Consider the following 23,203-nt stretch of genomic DNA (forward strand, 5'->3'; position numbering starts at 1 on the left):
TATTCCCTCAAAAATGTAAACCCATCTCTGCTTTAATTTCTTTTCTTTTCTCTTTTAAATAAATAAATTCTTATTTTCTTTATTATTGTTGTCATATACAGGTATGCAATACCTATTTGACCATGTGACAAGATGATACAACCCAGTAGCTAGTTTAGGTGCAAAATCTGTCATGATCTACAAGCTGAGCGCAGTTACAAGCCCAGTGAGCAGTCATGCCTTTTAAACATAAAAGTGGCAGTAAGAAAGGACAAGAGAGAAACAAACAGGAGGAAACAGCAGCAAAGCTCTGTAAATTATATTCCTTTGGCTTTTTTTTATAAACAGTTGCCAGTGTGTGTGCGCTTTATAACTAGAAACTAACATGCACCAGAGCCTGTCACAGTAGCGTGCACATTGGGGCCCATGGTATCTACCTTACACCACTGGTTCCAAGACTGCATTTCAGCTAATGCGCTCTTCTTCTCCATACAGGCTGTTTACCTGCTGCTGAAACGTGATTGGTCGATACAACTCAGACAACACTTCTGATACCAAAATCTTGTACCGCTGCCTATAGATTTCTGCATACATATGCAGATATCTGTTTGCAGAGATTATCCTGCAATAAATCTGACCTTTATGAAGGTCACAATGTTCTGTTTGTTGAAACAGTTTCAGAGAGGTGTTGATTTAACAGTATGAACATTTTGGAGGATGTAGTTTGTGATGCTTTAGCTGACCATTATGAAGCAGAGTGAGCAAAAACAACTGTATAAAATATGGTATGGTACATACAATGGAAAAGTCTCACATCAGTCCCTTTAATGTAAAAGGGCAAATTCTGAGTGGTTTGCTGTTCTAACCTTTATCGCCTGAATTCAGACCTGAATGGGGCTTAACATGTTTTTGTGATGTTCCTTACATAACAAAGCCATGTTGTAGAGACGTCACAGTCAAGCTGCACCCAGCACAGATCAGTGTCCAACAACAGAGCAGATGATCTAAAGAGGTCAGTTAGCCTGTCAGCTTGTGAGCGGTAGATTACAGCAATAAGGTGTTTAGAGGGGAAAAGACAGCTGAGGGAGTGGCCTCGTCCTAATCCCATTAAAGCATTTGAGTCGTCTTCACTGAGCTAATTAGGTTAATTTTCTGTCATCCTAAGCACCTTAGTTGACCTATGCAATGTCTGCCGTTAGGGCACAAGCAGGCAGCAACAGATTGGACACAGATTTACAAGAGATTGAAGTTTGCGATTGGTCATACGATCAAATTGTTGTGGCTACTCAGAGTGTTAGGTTAAGGTCCTGTCTGAAGATGTCAGGCTTCTTGGATTGTTGAAAGCAAAGAAGTTAATCTTTCAAATGGGCTATCTGCTGACGACAGTCTGTCAATTGTAATCATTTTACATCTGACCCAAAACATTTAGCTGAATAGATTTTTAAAGTAATGCCATCAACCTCTTCAACCCATAGACCCTTTGGCCGGCTATGATCAAAAACTTCTATTGTTCAAAACAACTGAGCTTTATTTTACAATCAAATCAACATCCACCATATGTCACGCTGAATATACTGAGAGCTATGAAGGTCATTGGTGCAATTATTTTTTATCTTTTGCTCATGAAATCATTATAGCGAGAAAACAAAGCGTGAAAGCAGTTACGACCATAATAGCGTTCCACACATATCAAGGAAAATGTGTATGAAATTATACACAAGTGACCTCAAAGCCAGCGATAAAAGTATCTGCATTTGAATATTTAAAACTTTATGCAATAAATTGGAACAATGGCATGACAGTTGACAGAAGGTCAGTATTTGCAACTGGAATCTGTTGAACTTTCAGTGACGGGAGACAGTAAACAAGGATGTGCTGCCTGGTGATGATTCATCACCTGTATTTACTGTAGGAATAAACTACAACACTGACAAAAAATTTAAAGCTGTATTTTTTTTGTTAACAATGAGTCAGACAATTACAGGTAGTGTGGAAGGTGTTGCTGCAGAGATTTATCACCCGACTGCAGCTCCCATCAACTCTACTAAGTGTTTCAACGTCCTTCAGCTCATTGTTCAGCCTTGTTTCCAGCTACAATAGAAGAAAAATCTCTGATAAACTGACTGCAGATTTGCTGTCCAAATGTTCCATGTCTCACTTCCATTGGAAATAAGGACGTAGGACTGGGGGTCCGAGCATACTGTCTGTCTTCCCCACGTGGAGGCCTCCGACTGATGTAACCGCTCACGTAACATCCTCAGCTCTGCTTTCAAGCGATGGAGAAGACTGATGGAGCTTCATCCTGAGCTAAAAAGGGACGAGATGGTCACAGAGTTTCTGCTGGACAGGTATTTTTAGTTTGCCTCTAATGTAACACAGGCTATAACATTATATATGACAACACAGCCTCCAGTTGCTAACAGTTAGCCTACTGTAGCCTAACGTTGCCTGAGCCCCTGTATTATCTTCTTGTTTGTTGCCAGTCACCAGTACTATCTAACGTTAGCGTTTATGTTATCCTATTATAAAACTCATCAGTCATCACTGACCCCGGATAAGTTTCAAAACTCCGGGGATGCGTTTGACTCTGCAGGACAGGTAACATTATGTTTAGTTTGCTTCTAATATAACATATAACGTTATATGTCAACACAGCATCCTGTTGCTAATGGCTAACGGTAACCTAGTGTAGCGTAGCCTCTGAAACATTAACGTTATCTTCCTTGTGCGTTTCCACTTACTAGTAACGTTAACGCTATTATCTAACATTAGTAACCTTATTCCAAAACTCATCAGTCATCACTAGCTATGTTTTCATCCAAAAGTGATTCAAATCACTGGGAAAAGCGCATTAAAAGAAATACGAATCCTGTGTGTTTCCATTAAATATACAGACTTTGGTGAAAACTACGAACTCGCTCGAGTTTTCTGCAGAACCAAAAACAAAACAAGTCTCGCATTCTTCTTCTTCTACGTTTTCTGGCAGTTGGCAACCAGCTTGTAAATGCATTACCGCATTCCCGACCCTGAGTGTGGATATCACCATGGAGAGAGGTGCGCTACGTCACACTTAATTCGAACATAACTGTTTCCATCCCCTGTTTTGCAAATCAAAATTTTTTCGAATCAACCAAAACCCGGCTAAAGTGAGCATATTTTAGTTTGTGCGAATCAGGGGATTTGAATTCAAATTTTGACGTTTCCATCATAATTTTCCGATGCGATACTTCTAGATGCACATCTAAACAGGCTGATGGAAACATGGCTACTGACTTCGGTTGAGTTTTAAAACTCCAGGGTTGCGTTTGACTGTCTTGGTTGTAACGTTACACTCGCTCTCCTCTACCGTGTATCTAACGTTACCTTGCCAACGCCTAGGTTTATCATAGACGTCATAAGGACGTAATGAAGGAGGGGGGAGTAGGACTTTGGAGGGAGGTGGAGTTGCAGGAGGAGGGTGTAATGGTTTTGGGTCTGTGTAGCTCTTTGGAGTAAGACGACAGGCAGAAACTCACGTCCACAGGAGTGCGGGATTTCACAAATGCTCGTCGTTTATTTTTACATCAACTTAAAAGCCCGGCTGTACGGCTACTGTATTTTCATACATGAACAGACTAGTCGCCACACGTACTTATTACCATCACTGTTGTGTTGAGAGATAAAAGAAAAAGCAGGAACACATAAGTATAAATCCGAACAGCGTTTGGTGCGCTCTCAACAGACTCGAATCACAACAGGTGCTGCTTGATGATGTTGCTGCTAGGTGACACAGTAGACACCATGTTAAAGGGCCAGTGTGTAAAATGGGTTGAAAACAGTAACATCAGTGGTCAAATTCTAGATTGCAGGGCTCACTCGCTCACCCCTCCCGTCGGGTAAATGACGGTGGCCTCGTAGGGACAAAAAGCCTTGCGCACGAGTTTTTCAGGAGTAGGTCTATCTAGCGACGAGGTGAATGTTTATTTAGAAATCTAAACCATGTTACGATATTGTAATGAATCCCTCATGAGCAGGAGACCAGAGTAGCGTTCGGGAAAAAGGCCCGTTTATTTGAGCACTCCAGAAACTCCGGTAACACTCCAGGGGGTAAAAGACTCTGTCCCAAACTCTGACTCTTCTGGCGTAACACACACACACCATACACACATACTCGTTTACCATACCGAGTGGGGACCCCCCTCCCCTCTCTGCTCAATCTCCAGCCCGCACACTGACTGACAGCGTAGCCTGTAAATAGAGCTCAGCTGTTTATTTAGCCTAGCAATATCTCCGGACTATAGTAGCTGCAATGGACGACTTTGAACGCGATTTTGAAGAGTTTCTTGTAGCGGACACAGACCCAGAGCCATACCTGTTTGAGCTGGAGCATACAGATGAGGAACTCCATGTGTTTGATGCTGAGCGGGTGAGAAGAGAGGCTGAATGCACAGAATGGGATTTGGTGCTGCTGCTACCATCGTTGGGGAGATATATCACCAGGAGGAAAAGCGCAGCAGAGAGTGCATCACAAGGAGTGAAGTTGTGTCTTCTTTTCCTCGCAGATGACGGTTCGGGTTCATTCTCTCCTGTTGCGTGGTAAGTGTGGTCCATTCGCAAACTTTATAACTAAAAAAACTTTTCACTACTCTCTATCAACGAAGTACTAACACTCTCTGCTGTTTCCTCCTCCTTCTTCCTTCCTTCCGCTGTCTTCGTTGGTTCATTTATACACACGAAACGCGTTCTCTGGCTGGCTGGATTGTCCGCTCGGGCTGCCTTACATACATGGCGGCGCAAGATGGCGACCTCTCTAAAGCAAGGCCCTTGCTATATATATATATAAAAGCATAATTATAAGGCTACGAAAACTAAACAAATTTTATTTTATAGCGATCATACACTTGTATAAACATATTAATGGGTAGAATATTCAGATTCAGATTCAGACTGACAATAAACCATGCCAAATATTACACACTGGCCCTTTAAAGGCACATTTCATATATTCAACTGTTACAAGGGGGACGGGACTTTGGAGGGAGGCGGGAGTTGTGGATGTTCAAATATTTTCTAAGTGCTGTGTGAAATGCAAGAAAGGTAAGAGTTGTTTTCTCTGGGCTCCATGCAGCTTTCTAACTCTTTACTAACCTGTTTTCCAACCTGTCTGTGACATTGAAAGTGACACACACAAAAATAAAAAAATAAAACCCACACAGAAAGCCATACTTATCTGCTGTGTATTCAGCTCTAGGAGAGTGGGAGAGGAGAGGAGTCTCTAGCCTATTTTTAGTGGGTTTACCCGTGATTAAATAACCCACATACACACTGGAAAAGGGGATGATTAACGTGTTGAATCTAATTTGTTCACTCCATACACAAACAGACATGGAAAAAATACCGGTTGCTGGTGAACATGTTTTCTAGAGCCTGGCTTGTTATTTCCCCCTGCCTCCAGTCTTTATGCAAAGGCAGGCTATTTGCCTCCTGGTTCTAGATCCACTTGCCTTCATACACACACGAGAGTGGTTGTCTTCTCATCTAACTCTCAGTAAGAACAATAATCATGAATAATCGTGAATAATCATATTTACCAAAATGTGGAAATATTCTTAAAGTGAGCTATATCTTCATCTGTAAGAAACAGGTACAAGACTTGTACCAACATACAACATACATACATACACCAACATAACTGGTATTTCCAAAGAGTGTAGATCCTTTATGTAACGTTGAAGGTATTGAAAAATAAAACAGGAATATCATTGACATCAGAGTATAAATGGCTGAGCAGCTGAAAGCCATTTTTTACGCTCAGTTTAATATAAGCAATATTCACTAATGTATCATATCTTAACAGCAGACATGTGGAGAAAAAAGCTCCACTGGTGTTACAGTAAACATTTCTATTGACTCCTCTACAAACAAAGGGTTGATAGCTTGTTCACAGTGAACACGAGATAGCTGATTTGAATGACAACAACACACACCAAATGGGAAGTTTCCCACCATCTCCAGCAGGTCCTGGGCGGGGAGGAGGGCAAATATTGATTGGACTCTGCGTGTTGCTCTGGAGTCACCCCAGCAGATGTTTTTCTTTGGCAGGTTCCACTGCCCTGTGTATTTTAAATTGCTCCGTCATTCGCTCGAGGTCAAAGGCCCGAGAACGCAGAGAGTGTTGTGAGAAAGGAGAGAGAGAAATAGAGAGGGGGGGGGGGTGATTTTTCCTCTGGCCTCTGGGCCAAAGGGCAGCAGAGGCTAATGAGGAAGGAGCAGGGAGTCATGTGCGCTTGCTTGTTCACCCAGAGTTACTCCTCTGAGTTAAAGTTTAACCCCAGTTTTCACATTCCTCTGCACTTCAGCTAATGCAGTTAACACGCTCCCAGACCAATAATCAGGCCATCAAATGCTGAGAATCACCCAAATTGTTTCAAACCAAGGTCACACTTTGTAAAGATATGAAAAAAAAGAAAAATTAAAAATAGCAATGGCTGTGGAATTCTACTAATTATATTGGCTGTATGTTTCTGTAATTTATGAACACATTATCTAAAACAAAAAATGCATAAAGAAGTGAGCTGTTGTAGCAGTTTCATTTCATATAATGTTAAGTTTGCACGCAATATTGTGATGCACTGACACAAGTGTCATCTGTTCAGGTCAGGAGATTATAGAAGCAGAAATGTGAATCTTTGCAAAAGAGGTGCAGCTCCTGCAGCCTACAGGGCTTAACCTGGTTGAACCTGTACATATCATCAAAGTATGTCTATGTGTGCATGTATGTCATGCACGTATGTCGCGTGTGTTTGTGTGTGTGTGTGTGTGTGTGTGTGTGTGCGATGTTCAGGTGAGTGTGCTGCAGGTTTGTCTGCTTCACTCTGGTGGCTCTGGACTCCTGACTGTGTTGAGAATGCACAGGCTCCGCCACAGTCGACTTCACGCTGAGAGCAGCTGCATTCCTGACCTGCAGTTCAAAGAGCACGGAACACACACACACACACACACACACTCACACACACAGAAAACTCTCAGATATACAGTGTAAGGCATATGTGTGCACAAGGGCACATGCAGGCTCCACTTCAGACATACAAAACACATTTCAATGCACAGTGACACTTCTAGAACTGCTACTGCTGTGCACAAACAAACATACATTAAGACATATACTGTCTGTTTGCACACGCAGGAAAACAGAAGCTTCAAACATGGACACTCCGGTTTTAACTTCACACACCAATGCTGCAGAGACTCCAGGCAACAAAAATGTGTAGTCAAAATGTTCAATTGTCCAACTTCTTTCGTCCACACTGCACTTATCTGTGTTGTCTGCTTTATTACAACAAACTCATCACACCATTTCATTTTTCTAATAGGCATGATGACACTTATCATTTGCTATCATTGTGTTGCTTCTTTTAAATTGTATTTTTCTATTTCTGTTTTTCTAAATGTTTCATTGACGTCTCAAAGCTTCAGAAGTTAAGACAGCCCTGTTTTCACTATCACTGTGTCAGAGGTTTTGTTTACACGATCCAAAGATTAAATGAACTCATGAACTTTGGAGCACACGCACAACAACAAGCCAAAGTTTACACAAAATTGTTGAAAATCTGCATTCCACAGGGAGCAGCATTTACAAAAGACGATGTACAAGCTAGCTTGACATTTCCGTAAAAAATTCATTGGATATTTTTGTACATGCTTCACTTTTAATGAGTCTGTTTAAAAACATCAGTTTATTTGAATCCTAAAGGAGTTTCCTCTGCAACATTTCACTGATCCAGTCTTGTGGATTTGGTTTTCATGGTGTGATTGGTCACATGATATGAATGAACTCACTGGAGGTTTGCCAAACACAGAAATAAAACTGTCACCAAGTCGCAGTTTTGTTATTGAACCAAGGTTAAACATACAGTATACTGTTGTGCCAGTGCTCATATCCATTTATATGAAAGAATTATAAAATTATATCAACGTATATTCAAAGATGTAAAACAGATGATATAAAAGATACAGTACTGTATTTTGAGATCGGAATAGAATTAAAAAAAAATGGGCAAATATAGAAAGAATAAGAAAAAATAATTACAATAAATAAAAACTGACAAAATAAATGTGTATATTTAAATAAAAAAGACATAAAATAAAACTAAGAATAGAGATGTAATTCTGACAAGTCAGTCTGGGGACATTAATTTCTTGTCTTTATCGTCCCTCTTGGTCTTCTTAAACTTTCTTAACCTCTTCTGTTTCTCATTAACTCATTAAATTAAAATAATTTCCATAATTTACAGTGTATAAGTTTAAGCTAAAACTCAGGAACTTCTATGTGCAAGGTGACAAGTTTTATATTACATTAAAATACATTTTACAATAAAGGAGCAGCACAAATACCATTTGATTTTAGTCTGTAGCAACTCACAGTGACATTGACAAACTTATGTCTACAAATGCAACATGTTTCTGTGGTTAAGTGTCCCTGTGAAAGAAACACTAGACATTTTATTATCCTCAAAGGCTTATATTCCCCTTGTCAGAAAGGTGTTCATTGTCTCTCATTCGAGAGGGCTTTGAAAAAAAAACAACAGATGACAGACTTCAAGTTTTTAAGCATATTTCACAACTTGAAATCTACACAGGTTTCTGAGTAAAATATCAAACACTATCCCACATGGTCTGACCTCTGCTAATGCTCACACACAGAGGCTTAAAGGACAGCACTAATTCAACTTACAGCAGCTTAGCTCGGCCCCGATAACCTCTTAACCAAACAAAAGGCCTATCCATGCACAATGAGTCTCGCTGTGACGGATGTGGGTTAAAGTTACCTTATGGTCACATTTAAAAAAAGGCAGCAGACAGAAAATTGCATAAGAGAAATCCTTCCCCTTCCTGCAAGCCTCCCTTTTTTGAACCAACTTTGCCTCTTTGCTTCTTTGACATTCAAACATCTTCTGAGAGACAAAACATGCCTTTGAAGAACACAAGGACCAAATGTTTTGTCATTCTGGGGGAATTCCTGTAAAACCATGTGATGAGCAAACACTTTTTGGTACATAGAGGTTCTTTTAACTCGGCGTGCTTGGAAGTGAATACCTCCTCTGTGGGTTTTTTTTTTCCTCCTGCTTTTGGAGGCTGTTATTGGAAACCTTGGTTGCAGGCCCTGATTGTTTATTTTGTCCTCCCTTCACATGACAATGCTGTTGGCATGACAGACAAAGCAGGGCAGAAATTACTCAGGAGCACTGCCAACTGCCAAGACGATCAATGAGTGACTCTGCAAATTATAGTTAGGTCTGTAAAACAGGAGCAGTATGTGCATGTAGCAAGACCTTTGTTAGATTTAGCCTATCTTAAAGGAGCAGTTCACCAATTTTACATATGGAGATCAGAGAAGTACTACACACTGCCTCTTGAACAAAATACATCTATATACCACTAATCTGCCTCAGCAAATATGTTTTAATGGAAATGCGGTGATGCAAGGATTAAGTGTTATCTAGCAAAGTGCAAAATGTTAATCCTGAACGTACCAGTAAAAGGTTTACTGACAGTGTATCTCATTGGTTTTCTTACCATTTCCACATAGCAACTGAAGTATGATGAAACATTTTTGTGGTTGCAGGAATCAGGATGTGAACCTCTGGACTTGGCTGCCACTGTCAAAGTCCTGCACGTTGTACACCCATCATGCACCACAAGCACCTCCCTGTGACTTTTGTGCTCTTCAGAAACATGGCGCCTCTTTTTCAGAAAAAAAAAAATCCAGGAAACAGTTACATTTCCCATCAAAATGTAAGTGGAGAAATAAACTATATAAAAGTATATAACTATAAGGGCTGGATCATGCTGGAAAGAGTTTTTATGATGTGTCATAGGAAATCAAAACTGTTTGTGATGAAGTTAGAGAATAATTGGTGACTAAAAAAGGTAACTCTATTTTTACATGTTTTTGTGTTTAAGTGTCAAATGGATACAACAATCTATGAAACTGGTCAAGTATTAAATGAGAGGGCTGCAGACAGCAGACGTGAAACATGGCTCCAGTGTAACCACTTGGTTCGTACCCTTAATGTACGTCCACTAAAAGCACTTGTTTTATTTTGTTAAAGAGTAAGATCCATTTTTTTTAATCAGAACCAGCCCTGACATGGCCATTGCCAAAGCCACCAAACTCCATGAATACACAGTAATTTTATCATCGTAAAACACACTTCGTTCAAAGTCGACAGGCACAAAATAAAACTCACAGAAACCATCTTGGTTCCAACAATCACCAGCTCTGGTTTGGCTGAAATTAAACCCTTAATTCGCCCAGCTGAATGTGTAAATTTGCTGGCTCTATACATGCTGAAATTACTGTTTATTTAGATGGAGTCTGGTGGCTTTAATTTCTGGTTAATTGCAAGTTTGTGGTGGGAGGTGAACTCTGATCTCCTCCATGAAAGTTGGGTGTGCTACACCAACACCACCACCACATACTTTCCACCTCACTGCATATAGGGCACACTGCTACACTTCCTGAGTTGGCTCTGAACACTGGTGTTTGATGTAAAGTGTGAAATGTAGAATCATCCAGTTCCTATGGTTGTAAAACATGGATTAATGTCAGAATACCTCAGCTTTTCTTTACTGATTTTGACATTTCCTGTTTTAATCCGACTCGCGGGTGCAACAACTTTTATGGGGACACAACTCTATTTCAGAATGTGGACGTAAACATGGTCAATACTATACAGGATGCAGCAGTTGAGCGGGATCTCTGACATCCTTCACACAGACCTGTGAGTATGTGCAGCAGGTGTGAAAAGGAGCCGGCGGCGTATCATGTAACCTTTTGACAAGTTGCTCAACAACAACAAGCCCTCCCTGTTATTATTATTGGGTCAACAAAGTCAGAGGAATTCTTTGGGATTAGAGTGAAGTGGAGAACATGAGTGTGTGTGCCATGCATTTGCTGTGTGTCGACCCGAGGCCGCCCTCTTTGTCTCATGGCAGTGTTGGGGTTAACTCCCCCTTTGCTCCCAGGCTGGCCCGGGGTCAGGGGGGAAACAGGCCGCCAGTCAGGCAGCCAGGCATTCTTTCTATGTGTGTGTGTGTGTGTGTGTGTGTGTGTGTGTGTGTGTGTGTGAGCAGCCCACTCTGTGCTCTTTGACTCCCCTGGCCTTATAAGGCATCCAGTGCCATGGCAACGGCAGGGCTTGAATAGCAGTGTCAAATCCCTCAGCACACAGACACACGCTCACTCTCCCTAAAGGAGGGAGCGAGGCAGAGACACAGAGAGGGGATTGAAAGGAGCAGGAGAGGAGGCTATCTCTGGGCTGCTCTCCACTGCAGCGTCTGGCTTTCACTAAAAGGTCTATGACCGTGTTTTTCCTGCGCTTGTTTGCCTAATTTATTCCTGCCGGGGCCAGCAGAAAGAAAAGGAGGAAAAGAAGAAGAAGAAGAAAAAAAAAAAGGACGGGCAGAATAGTAAAGAGTGCAACAGTACACCCTGACTCGCTGACTGGGAATGCAGAGAGGTTCTGGCCTCTGGTTGTTACTGCTGGATGGACAAGCACTGACAAAACAAGAGACAACACTTTGTGGAGCTTTGAGAGAGGAGGAGATTTCTCAACTCTGCTTTTTTGTTTTGGCTCTTTTTTTTTCTCTGTGACATTTGAGCCTCTGACACTGCAGACTCTGAAGAGCTGGAAGAGCCACAAGACAACATTTCACAGGAGAGGACATCTTATTTGCTGAACTTTGTTGCTGCAGAGATTATTCCATGAGTAAAAGGAGTGTATTGTCTTAACATTTCTTATTTCACTGGATCTTTCTGGCTATTTATCGGGCACAGGGGTGATCCTGAGCCAAAAGCTGAAGTAGCCCTGTGGTCATCTCCTCTCTGAATGCCAAAGAAATAAAACCAAAATTCTCCATGAGTCTTTTTTTCTCTTGGGACATATGACTGAGCATTTCCAGAGCAAAAATATTATCTTAATTCTCCTCTTCATCACAGTCACCTCTGCTTCTATAACAGCCTCGACAAGTCAAGAGTGAGTCTGGACTAGAACTGCCTCAGATCAGCAGATAACACCTCTGCACGGCAGGAACTGGTTGGACTCGTTTAGAAGTTGGAGGAGAGGGCAGGGCAGTTTAACCCTGCCTGAAGGAGAGCTGTGTTTTATTTTCCTCCCACTTGCTTGTCCTTTTGGGAGAAAGTCAAGCGCTGAGAGAGGGGCAGAGCTTCTTTTTCATTTGGAGAGCGACTGTTTTGTTCCTTGTCACTATGCTTGAGGATAGGTGAGTTTCTTCTTAACGTCTGCCAGTTGGGGGGGGAGACAGAACGAGAAAGTGGGAGGGAGGGAGAAAGAAAGAAAGAAAGAAAGAAAGAGGGAGTCAAAGTGTAATTTATTGTTTCCAGTGAAAAGAGCAAGGCTGCACCCTTTTCTCCTGCTTGAACTCTGAACCATGCAATGTGTGTCTGAAGTTTTCTCAGAGTTCGGGAGCCATTGATCGGAGGTCAGGGCAGAGAACACGAAGGTGAAAGACAAGAACAGTAAGAGCAGAGGGATTAAGGAAGAGCAAGAGAGAAAACAGCACTGGGAGGGACCTTCAGGTCATTACAACCAGACGGCAAAGGGGAGAAAGGTCAACACGAGAGAGTTCGGGACAGCTTTTTGTCCCACTTCTTGATCTTCTTGGACAAAAACTGCCTTTTAAACAAACCTGGAGCCACTGTTTTCTTGTCTGAAAACACTTTTTAGACTTTGAGGGGAAGTTGAAAGCTGGGGGACAGGGCGGGTCTGTGTATGATCCACTCACGGGGCTGTGTGTCTCAGAGAATATGGCCATGGTGAGCGGGGGATGGGGCAACCCCAACGGGGACACTAATGGACTGGGGGAGAAGGCTTACCTGAGGAGGGAGGAAGAGGACGGCTCGCCTCAGGCCGGGAGCAGCGATGTGGACGTCGGGGACGAGGACAAAGCCTGCGTGGTGGACTGTGTGGTGTGCGGGGACAAGTCCAGCGGGAAGCACTACGGCGTGTTCACCTGCGAGGGCTGCAAGAGCTTCTTTAAGAGGAGCATCAGACGAAACCTGAACTACTCTTGCAGGTAAGGACTGCTGGGAGATTCAGAGTGATGTCATATCTTTCTTAGAGTTTAAACAGTGCATTTATTTTGGTCGTTATTCTTGTTGGACTTAAATGTCTTTTTTGGTGAAACTAAACTTTAAATTTTACTCTACAGTTAATAAATGATGTGTAACACACTGTGACATAGTTGTAATTGTTTATTAATGTATTTGTCAACAGATATAACTCCTCCTGAGGCTCCTTTAAGTGGAGGTTGGTGTAAAATCAGATAATGAGTATAGTAATACACAGTTATAATAATCTAAGATATGTTTTAATAAGCGAAGTTCCAATTTTTGACACATACTGTACATTAATTACACTTCAAATGTCCTTTTATCTGTGTAAAAACTACATTATAGAGTGTAATAAACCATTAAGTAAATGTTTATATAGTGCTTATAAGTGTGGTGAGGGTACCATAAAGTGTTACGGTCTCTTTTTTAAGGCATTATATAGTCGTTCACATTCATGAAAAGACGCAGCAGATTAGTCCATTTCTCACTCCAGAGTGATATGCTCCAACCTTGGGTATTTCTTACAAACAGCCTTAGGGAGAAAGAAAAAAAAAGAAAAGAAAAGAAATGAAAGCCCTGAAGGTCAGTCATGTGAGGATGGATTGCTTCAGAAGGTCAACATTCCCATTATTCTTCACCACAGGAACACTATGTTGCAACTCAATTCTCTGCTCTTACTAAGACGACTCCAGGCCTCTGAATGTAGTTATTTCTACCACATAATAATGTGCTAATGCTGAATGGAAGATGTCTTTTCAGTCAGTTCGTCACCTCCAGGACTAAAAAGGGCTCTCTGTGAAATGTTGGCAGACCTCATCCTGCTGTAAAAGGCAACGCAAGGGCGTGTAAGGCCGATGATTTACAAAGGTCACACAGCCTTGATAGCTTTTCACCCACACTAGCTCACACAGTTTACTCACCATAGGGGTCAGTGACTGGGAGTGAAAAATGGCTCTGGATTCTTTGACTCTGAACGACCCACCCAACCCCAGCGACACACCACCATGACCTTTGCCACACTTCATATAAACATAACTACTGAACAATATTTATTTATATTTTATTTATTTTATTTTATTTATAACATTAAGTAGAATAGAATAAAGAGAACGTGTTGCTCTTCAGAGGAGGATGGATAGAAGGAGTGCATGTTGGCACAATGGCATCCTGCCTCACATCTGTCTGCTGCAGATGCACTATCCTTGCCTGATATCAGACAGAATTGTGAACATGTTACACTGCGTTTCCAGTCAACTTAAATTCAGTAAAATGGGTGGATTCAAAAGTGTGGACCCAGGCAGGCACTATCCTCAACCTGGATGTGTAACTAGTATAAATAAGTTTATTAGTATAATATTATAGCATTAAATACAAAGTATTCAATTCAATTTTATTTATAAAGCCAAATATCACAAATCACAATTTGCCCTGACAAGTGCAATAGATGTCTTGTGTACAGTAATCCATATGACAAAATGATACATAAAGTATAGTTAATATAACATTATAATGTTTCTAATATCAATATATTAATCATACAATTTTTTTGTACATGGATATGATTTCATATAATACCAGCCTATACTATAGGCCCCACCAGTGGTGTAATATTAATTGCAATTGGACACCTCAGCGGTTTGGGACATATACAAGCAACATTCATAAATTGTTTTGTTTTGTTTAGTTCCTATATTAAATCCATGTGCAAGAAAAATGGTTTAGTCTCCATTTTGTTTGCCAAGTCCTAACTTTCCTAAGTTTGCTGCAGCACTTCAAACATTTTTATGTCCTGCCCCATCCAGGTTGTGATTGGTCAGTTCAAGAAAAGTGACATTTAGGAGTGCTTCTGTCTTATCGCTTAAGCTGCAGAACCTCCAACAGTTGAACTGGTATCACTGGAATAACTGGGCTCTCTGCTGCCAGTACCTCCAGACTCAGTCAATCACACAGCACTTGCTTCATTAAATATGTATATGTTGCGTTGAGTCTCACCTGCCCATTTGTCAACGGGGATATCTCTCGGTGCTCCTGATGGCCAGTCCGACTCTGAGTGAGGGGAGGAGAAAGAGAAGGAGGGAAATGAGGAAGACAAAGATGTGAATGCAAACTTATTTTCCCTACCTCAAAGTTTTTAAGTGTTTGTAGCTATTAGGAAATTAACCGTGAGTATATGTTGGCAAATATCTGTTGCTCTTCTCACACAGTTTCATCTTTTGTTCCCTTTCTGCAGATCAAATCGAGAATGCCAAATCGACCAGCATCACCGCAACCAGTGCCAGTACTGTCGTCTGAAGAAATGTTTCCGTGTAGGAATGCGCAAAGAAGGTATCAAAGCTTCTCACTTCTGTGCACAACGGGTTAAAGGTGTTTTTTTAGGTTTAGTAGAAACATGAGTGAGTTTCTCGCTGCAAGGAAAAATGTAAGGCTAAACCTCCTCATAGAAACACCTGAGGTTATTGTTGTGGCCTACTTTTAGGTTTCACAGTGGTAGAAGATTCTTTAGGCTACTTGAAGCAGCACGAGTTGCCATTTTTATCTTTACAATGGATTCAGTGACTTTGTGTGCTTGACTCTGTAGTTACCCTTAGCTCTAAGGACCATTTTAGCGTCTTTCAGCTCCATGTTTTGGCTTTACAACTTTCTCATTATTCATGTTTCCACAAGCAACATGCAGAGGTTTTCAATAACACCAAAGAAAGTCCAGATACCATCACCAACAGCAGACGGACAAAATAAACGACTAGCTGGTGAACACAGTGAAGTGTTTAGCTGCTAAAGAATGAGATCTTTCCCTCGGGAGTTGGTTGAGACCAAAAGCAGAGTTAGAAGAGAGTGAATTCTGGACTCACCTCAAACAAGCACTAATGTAGCTCCATAACTGCTGTATGTGTAAATAAGTAAACACTTGCCAACACATTTGTCATATCAACTTAAAATGTGATAATTCTGTATGTCAGTGTTTGTTTACAGCTTGACTTGCTGCCCCCTAGTAGCAAAATAGTCTGATGCATGTCTGAGTAAAAGTAGAAAAAGTAGAAACTGTGAATAAACTCCTATAAAAGTAAAGTATCTCCACTAAAAATTGTATTTATGGAAAGTCAGCAAACATAAGCATTGCAGAACAATACATATTTTTACTGATGGAATGTGTAAGCGGCATTTTAATGTTGTATCTAGTTGAGATGGAGCTGGTTTTATCTATTTTGTATACTGTTGGATAGTTTCGTCTTCATTAATTTATCATATTTTACAATGTAATCATATACAGTATTATTATATGTATTATTATATAACACTGTTGATCTTCAGAGTAACTGCAGCTGTCAAATAAATGCAGTGAAGTGTCAAAAATGAATACAAGAAAAGTGGAATAGATGAATAAAGTAGCATATTGTGGAAGTCAAACAAAGTACAAATACCTCAACGTTGTATTTAAGTGCAGTAACTTACCTACTTGAATAAATGTTCGTAGTCACTTTCCAGCGCTGAGGTTTATACCAGTAATATCCGATTCGTGTACACCCTGCAGCAAAGCACAAATACCCAGAGAGGCACATACAAATACATAAACATCAGAAATGTATAATCCACAGAGAAAACGCTGACTTTGACAGAAACAGCCACTGACATTTACCAGTGATCCAAGCACAATATTTATACTGTCAACCAAAGCATGTTTTCACCTCAGAGCTCGACTCCCTGCAGCTGTTGAGCTTCAGGGATGAGGAAACAGCCATGTTTGATTTGCATAACAGAAAAAACAACAAGTTGACAAGTTCACTCTGTCAAACCCCACTGAGACGTCTGTGTCTCTGTGTATGTATGTGTCTATATATATCCATTTAATTACAGTTCTAATTTGCTTAGTTTCTGCAAGCTTGATTAGTAGTAAGAAGAGATGATTCGCGTCTCCCCTGGTGTAATTATTTTTCATTCCAGCAATCCTACCCTCATTATCACATCACAAACCACTTCAGAAGCTTCTCTGATTGTATTCTAGTCGCCTGTAAAAGTGCTTGTATTTCAGTCTGTGTCAGTGGACACCGCGAGTCGCTGTCCTATACATAATGTGCACTGAGGTGACAGTGTGCCAGGGGTTATATTGAGCCTGGTTATTAATGAAACATGCAGACCGTGGCCCGTGACGCAGGTTGCTCTGTTTCCACATTACCTGGAAAAGTCTGTTTCACCTTTAACCCAGTCAGGGAAGCATGTGCTACTTTAAGTGAGATTTTAGTAACTATAGTATATTTACTACAATTGTAATCAGCCAGCAAGTCAGACTAGTGAGGACTAGTCAGACTGATGCGTTGAGAACTGATGAAGCCGCTTGGATAAGAGGCGAAACGTCTTCTAGACAAAATCAAAGTCCAGTTGCCTACGATTTAATTGTTGCCAGAATGGAATTGACCTGGATAAATGAGAATATCCACAGACGTGTTCATTAAAGTTTGGTGCAGGGAGGACAGCTGTGCATTAACCTCAGACAGAGCGCTCACAGAATATAATCACTAAGCGCTATAATAATGTCAAGCAGTCTAATTATTTAACTGCAATCAGTGTCTCATGATTATATTGTTTAAATGAAAACAATATCATACTATTAATAGCTAATAGCTAATATTTGTAAGAGTGATTCTGTTAACGGTTCACTCAGGGATATATTTTAACATCTTAATTTTAGATATGCTGGTGTAGTGCATCACATATGCTGTCCACAGAAAACCATTAAGTTAATATTTTTCAGATAAACTGGAGGAGAAAATTCATTTATGGGTCAAGAAAATGTTTCTGCGTGTTAAGATACATAAATAATTTAAAACCAGAGTTGTGGACTCAAGTCATATGACTTGGACTCGAGTCAGCCTCGAGTTACAATTCTGATGACTTTAGACTTGACGAAATTTAACAAAGACTTATAACTTGGGACACCCAGTAGCTAGGAAGGTAGAGCAGGTGTCCCATGTACAAAGGCAATGTCCTTGCTGCAGTGGCCACAGGTTCGATTCCAGCCTGCAGCCCTTTGCTGTAAATCAAATCAAAGGCTTAAAAAAGCCACACAAAAAAAAATCTTTAAAATGACTTGCAACTCCACTTGTCTTTAACACCAGTACTCGTGACTTCACTTGGACTTGAGTCTTGATACCTTCCTGAAGCCCAAAGATTAAAAATTATGTTACTTGAAAAGTGTGCCACGAATCAATCAATTTCGCTCAATTTCATGTATACACTAACATCAACACTTTTCATTTTCAGAAATTTGACATTAGTTTCCCAAAATTCACCTTGTCTGAACCAATCCGACTGCATACAATCAAGTCGCAGGAGAGAACCAAGAAGACCTAATGTTGTTAGTGAGCGCCAGTTTGAAAAAATTATACCAAATATACTTTGGTTGGCGTAAAACCACACAGTGGTAAACAGTAAATTAATTGCAAAATGTGCAGATGGAAAACTGCGGACGGAGATGCAAGAACTTGTTTTAACAAATAAATCATTTTAAAAACATTAATGAATTTTGTAAATTTATATATCATTACTCTGTTGTTAAAATGTCGTTACATTTGGTGAAGAGCTTGTTGAGGACTAGAAACTCAAACTTTAGGACTTGGAACTCGACTCGTGACGTAACTGCAAAGACTTGAGACTTTCTAACCTGTGACTTGCAGAACAATGACTTGATCCCACCTCTGTTAAAAACCCACTGGATTATTGTTCACAGAAAGCTGTAAACAAAGTTTATTGGGGTGGTTTTCACAGAGCAGCAACATTATGTACTATAAATGTTTAAATGATGGGAAAACACTTACAACTCTAAATACATTTTCCACAACCTTCAAATCCCAATTCAAACTTGAAGATGTGATTAACTGAGTACTTGAATCAAAAGAGAACCACAAAACACTTCAGAGAAGAGGGCTTGTTGCTCAGACAACATATAGCTCCACCAAGGCTCCACAATCCAATAATAATTGTAATATTTTCTTTTAATAATAATAAAAGATGTTCAGTCCTCGAATCTGATATTTATCGTGTTGTCTCTCTTCCCTCTCTTTCTGCAGCAGTCCAGAGGGGCCGAATCCCTCCATCTCACTCAGGTATCAGCCCCAACTCCCTGGCAGGTGGGGTTGGAGGTGCAGGGCCAGGTCACATTGGGGCAGACTACTTCAACGGGCAGCCAGTGTCGGAGCTCATCTCCCAGCTCCTCCGGGCTGAGCCGTACCCCAGCAGCCGCTACGGGACCCCTTACAGTCAGGCACAGATGCAGGCATCTGCGAGCGGAGCCCCCGTCATGGGCATCGACAGCATCTGTGAGCTGGCCGCCCGACTCCTCTTCAGCACCATCGAGTGGGCAAGAAACATCCCGTACTTCCCAGAGCTGCCAGTCTCAGAGCAGGTGAGTCAAGACACACCTGTTGACTTATTACTTTCTCTCTTTTGTTTTTCTTTTATGGGTTTTCTGTGCTTATTATTATTTTTAAGGATTTTTTTGGGGCATTTTACACCTTTGTCAGACTGAAATGGGCAGAGAGAGGAGTATGATATGCCTCAAAGATCCCCATGCTGGAACTGAACCCTGGAGGACATGGCCCTATCCCAAATCCTTACTCTAATAAGCGACCCTTTCTTATTCCCAATCAACCCCACAGGTAGCGCTGCTGAGGCTGAGCTGGAGCGAGCTCTTCATCCTGAACGCAGCTCAGTCCGCTCTGCCTCTACACATGGCTCCTCTGCTGGCAGCTGCCGGGTTCCACTCATCTCCCATGTCTGCCGAGCGCGTGGTGTCCTTCATGGACCAGGTCAGGGTTTTCCAGGACCAGGTGGACAAGCTGAACAGGCTGCAGGTGGACACAGCCGAGTACAGCTGCCTCAAAGCCATTGCACTCTTTTCACCAGGTAAGCGAGGCCATCTGAGTGATTGAAGCTGCTGTAACTGTCTTTGCTGTAAACTGATCCCAGGTGTCTTTATAGAAAAAAACAAAACTGTCTGTATGAGGTATTGCGCAGGGTTCAGGTTTCTGGGCCAGCAAGACATAAAATCCCCACCAGCACCAGGGATCCTTTGATTTGACCAAATGTAACCTCTGACCTCACTGAAGGGGGACAAACAAAGACAGCATTTCTTTTAAATGAAAAAGCTGATGTATGCTAATTCACTTTCTTGCTTAGAGTTATCTGAGAAGGTCGATACCACTTCTAACTCCATTGAATATGACGCTACAGCCAGGAGATGTTAGCTTAGCTTAGCATAAAGACTGTAAACAGAAGGAAACAGCAAACCTGGCTCTGTACAAAGATGACAACATCTACCTACCAGCACCTCTAAAGCTCAAAATAATTAGCATGTTACATCTTGTTTGTGTAATCAAAGTCTAAGAGAGTTATGTGACTATTTCTTGGGCAAGTGCAGACTTCTTTCAAGCTGCCGGTGGAAAGATTTTGTTATCTTTGTACAGAACCAGGCCAGCTATTCCTCTGTTCCCAGTTGCTGTACTAAGCTATGCTAACTCACTGCTGGCTATATATTCATATTTATTATACAGATATGAGGGTAGGATCTTCTCTGCAAGAAAGCAAATAAGCATATAAAATAATATAGCCACAAGTATAAAAAATCAAATAGTGATAACCCTGTGCATCTCTGCCTCACAGATGCATGTGGTCTGACGGACCCAGCCCACGTGGAGTCCCTGCAGGAGAAGGCCCAGGTGGCCCTAACGGAGTACGAGAGGTTGCAGTACCCCAACCAGCCCCAGCGCTTCGGCCGCTTACTGCTGCGCCTCCCGGCTCTGCGTGCCGTGCCGGCCAACCTCATCTCCCAGCTCTTCTTCATGCGGCTGGTGGGCAAGACACCCATCGAGACGCTGATCCGAGACATGCAACTGTCAGGGAGCTCCATCAGCTGGCCCTACGTACCAGGACAGTGAAACCTGTTGACTCCAGAGTGAGACAGACTGAGATCAGACTGGGAGGAATCAGAGCTCACAAAGATTACATACAAAGTACAAACTGAATGTTTTCAACACAAACCGGTATCCATGATTGTTTAAGGTTCTTGTTTGTGAATGTAGAGGTCAGCTTTTTCCCACATTAGCTCTGTAAAGTTTGGTGGGTGTCACACCAAAGCTGCTTTCAGGGAAACAAAATGTGTAATTGTCTTTATATGTGTGTGTGTGTGTGTGTGTGTGTGTGTGTGTTTGCAGCACTTGTCAGTTTGGCTCTGACCTTCGTCTGATCTCTCTCGTCTCAATATGGACAAAAACACAGGGCTCTAATTAAAATGCAGACTCTAACATGAGGCCATGTGCCTGTACTACCTCCTCTCATATCACCCCTAATGTGACTCAGTTTGAACCCAGGCTCTGTGTGTGAGTGTGTGTGTTCTCCCTCTGCTTTGTTTTTGAAAATAAAGCCATAGCAGTGCCATCTTTACAGGCAGAGCTTTATATCTGGGACATGTCGTGCAGATCAGTCGTGTCATGTTTGATATGTGGGCTGAAATATCAGACTTTTGTTACCAAATGTATTTGTGAAGACTGCAGTGTGTCACCTTGTACAGCATGAAAACGAAAAAGAGGCATGGGCATTGTATATTGTACTATATGAAGCACTACAAGACATATTTTGTCTGTTATGTACTTAAAGGAATAGTTACACATTTTGGGTAATACGCTTATTTGCTTTCTCGCAGAGTTAGATGAAAAGATTGATCGCACTTATATGTCTGTACAGTGAATATGAAGCTACAGCTAGTAGCTGGTTAGCTTAGCTTAGCATAAAAACTGGAAACAGGGGAAACAAGTAGCCTGGCTGTGGCTGAAAAGAATAAAATCAGCCTGCCAGCACACCTAAAACTGGAGTCTCCACTGGTTGCAAAAGTCAGACGAATATCCCACTAAAAAACAGCAATTTGACTTTTTTTACACGCAATTTTCAACAAATTAATACAACTTTTTAATTAGTGAGTTTTAAAAGTGCTAGTAGGCAGATTTTGCAACCTTTGGACAGAGACAAGTTAGCCGTTTCCCCAATTTCCGGTCTTTATGCTAAGCTAAGCTAACCAGCTGTTGGGTCCAGCTCCATTTTTACTGTACAATAGGTAAAAAAGTGAATAACCGAATTCCATAAAATGTTGAGCTGCTCCTTTAATATATAGTATATTACACAGTCATGTTCTTGCAGTAGTAATCGACAGGAAGTGGAGGTGAACGTACTGAAACACACCCTGGCTCCTCAGACAGTCACATCCCTGTCAAACATTGTTACCTCATGTTTTATACATCAAAGACAAAGATTGTATATCCATGTGCTAAAGATAAATATAAAGGGATCAAAGTATCTTTATCACAAAAACCATAAACACTAATGTTCCCCTATAGACGTGTCTGTCCATCGGACTTTGGCCAAAATATATTTGAAAATGTTTTGAAATGTGATGTTTAATGTAAGTTTGATATCTAATTTACAGAAACACTGAGTTAAGTGACCCTTCTGACTTATCTCTGCAAACAGGAGACTCTTTGCTTTGCTTTTATAAAGGTAGAGGTAGTTCATTTAATTTCTTTTTCACATTTGTCTCCTTCAAAAAAAAAAAAAAGATATCTATGTGAAAGCACAGCCTGAAGTGGGCAGAGGTCACTCTCAGATAATTATTATGCTTATGCAAGGTACTCCACGTGTTGTAAGTGTTGTAAAGGTTATGGTGTTTGTTGGTACTGAGATAAAGGGTACGAAGTAGTCACAATCGTGAGTGTTATTGCCATGAAATTCAGCTCAATGTGACAAATGTTTTTCTTGCCAAATTACCTGACTGAAAGAAAAGACAATGTGGGGGACAAACGTGTTTTCGGTATGACCTTTTTTTTGTATTATTCATAAAGAAAAGGCAACAGTCATCTCTGATGCTGTCAGACAACTTCATCTACAGCTCTTTGTGCTGTCCTTGAATCACTTTGTGTCATTTGTTGGAATATAGTGATTTGACTGTTTAGCTTTACTCTGAAAAGACGCATGTTTCAATGACCATGCCAAAACTTAAAAATGCAAAAGACGTTCAAATGGCTGACTGGTTATTTTTTTGCATTACTAGAAATAAAAGTATGCACATTC

General features: G+C 41.1%; 1 protein-coding gene across 3 annotated transcripts; it reads left to right on the forward strand.

The window, feature by feature from the left end:
* Positions 1-11,175: 11,175 nt before the first annotated feature.
* Positions 11,176-23,203, forward strand: LOC117253958 (nuclear receptor subfamily 2 group F member 6-like). Of its 3 annotated transcripts, XM_033621881.2 has the most exons (6): positions 11,178-12,243; positions 12,431-13,056; positions 15,324-15,418; positions 19,156-19,490; positions 19,744-19,990; positions 20,747-23,203. In XM_033621881.2, exons 2-6 carry the CDS (start codon positions 12,788-12,790, stop codon positions 21,019-21,021), a joined length of 1,221 nt encoding a protein of 406 aa, XP_033477772.1. In that variant the 5' UTR covers positions 11,178-12,243; positions 12,431-12,787; the 3' UTR covers positions 21,022-23,203. The 3 variants fall into 3 exon arrangements, with proteins under 3 accessions (XP_033477774.1, XP_033477772.1, XP_033477771.1); XM_033621883.2 differs by having other exon boundaries at positions 11,176-13,056; positions 19,159-19,490; XM_033621880.2 differs by having other exon boundaries at positions 11,178-13,056.

The sequence above is a fragment of the Epinephelus lanceolatus genome, chromosome 6, assembly GCF_041903045.1.
Source record: "Epinephelus lanceolatus isolate andai-2023 chromosome 6, ASM4190304v1, whole genome shotgun sequence".
In the NCBI taxonomy this organism is placed as follows: domain Eukaryota; kingdom Metazoa; phylum Chordata; class Actinopteri; order Perciformes; family Serranidae; genus Epinephelus; species Epinephelus lanceolatus.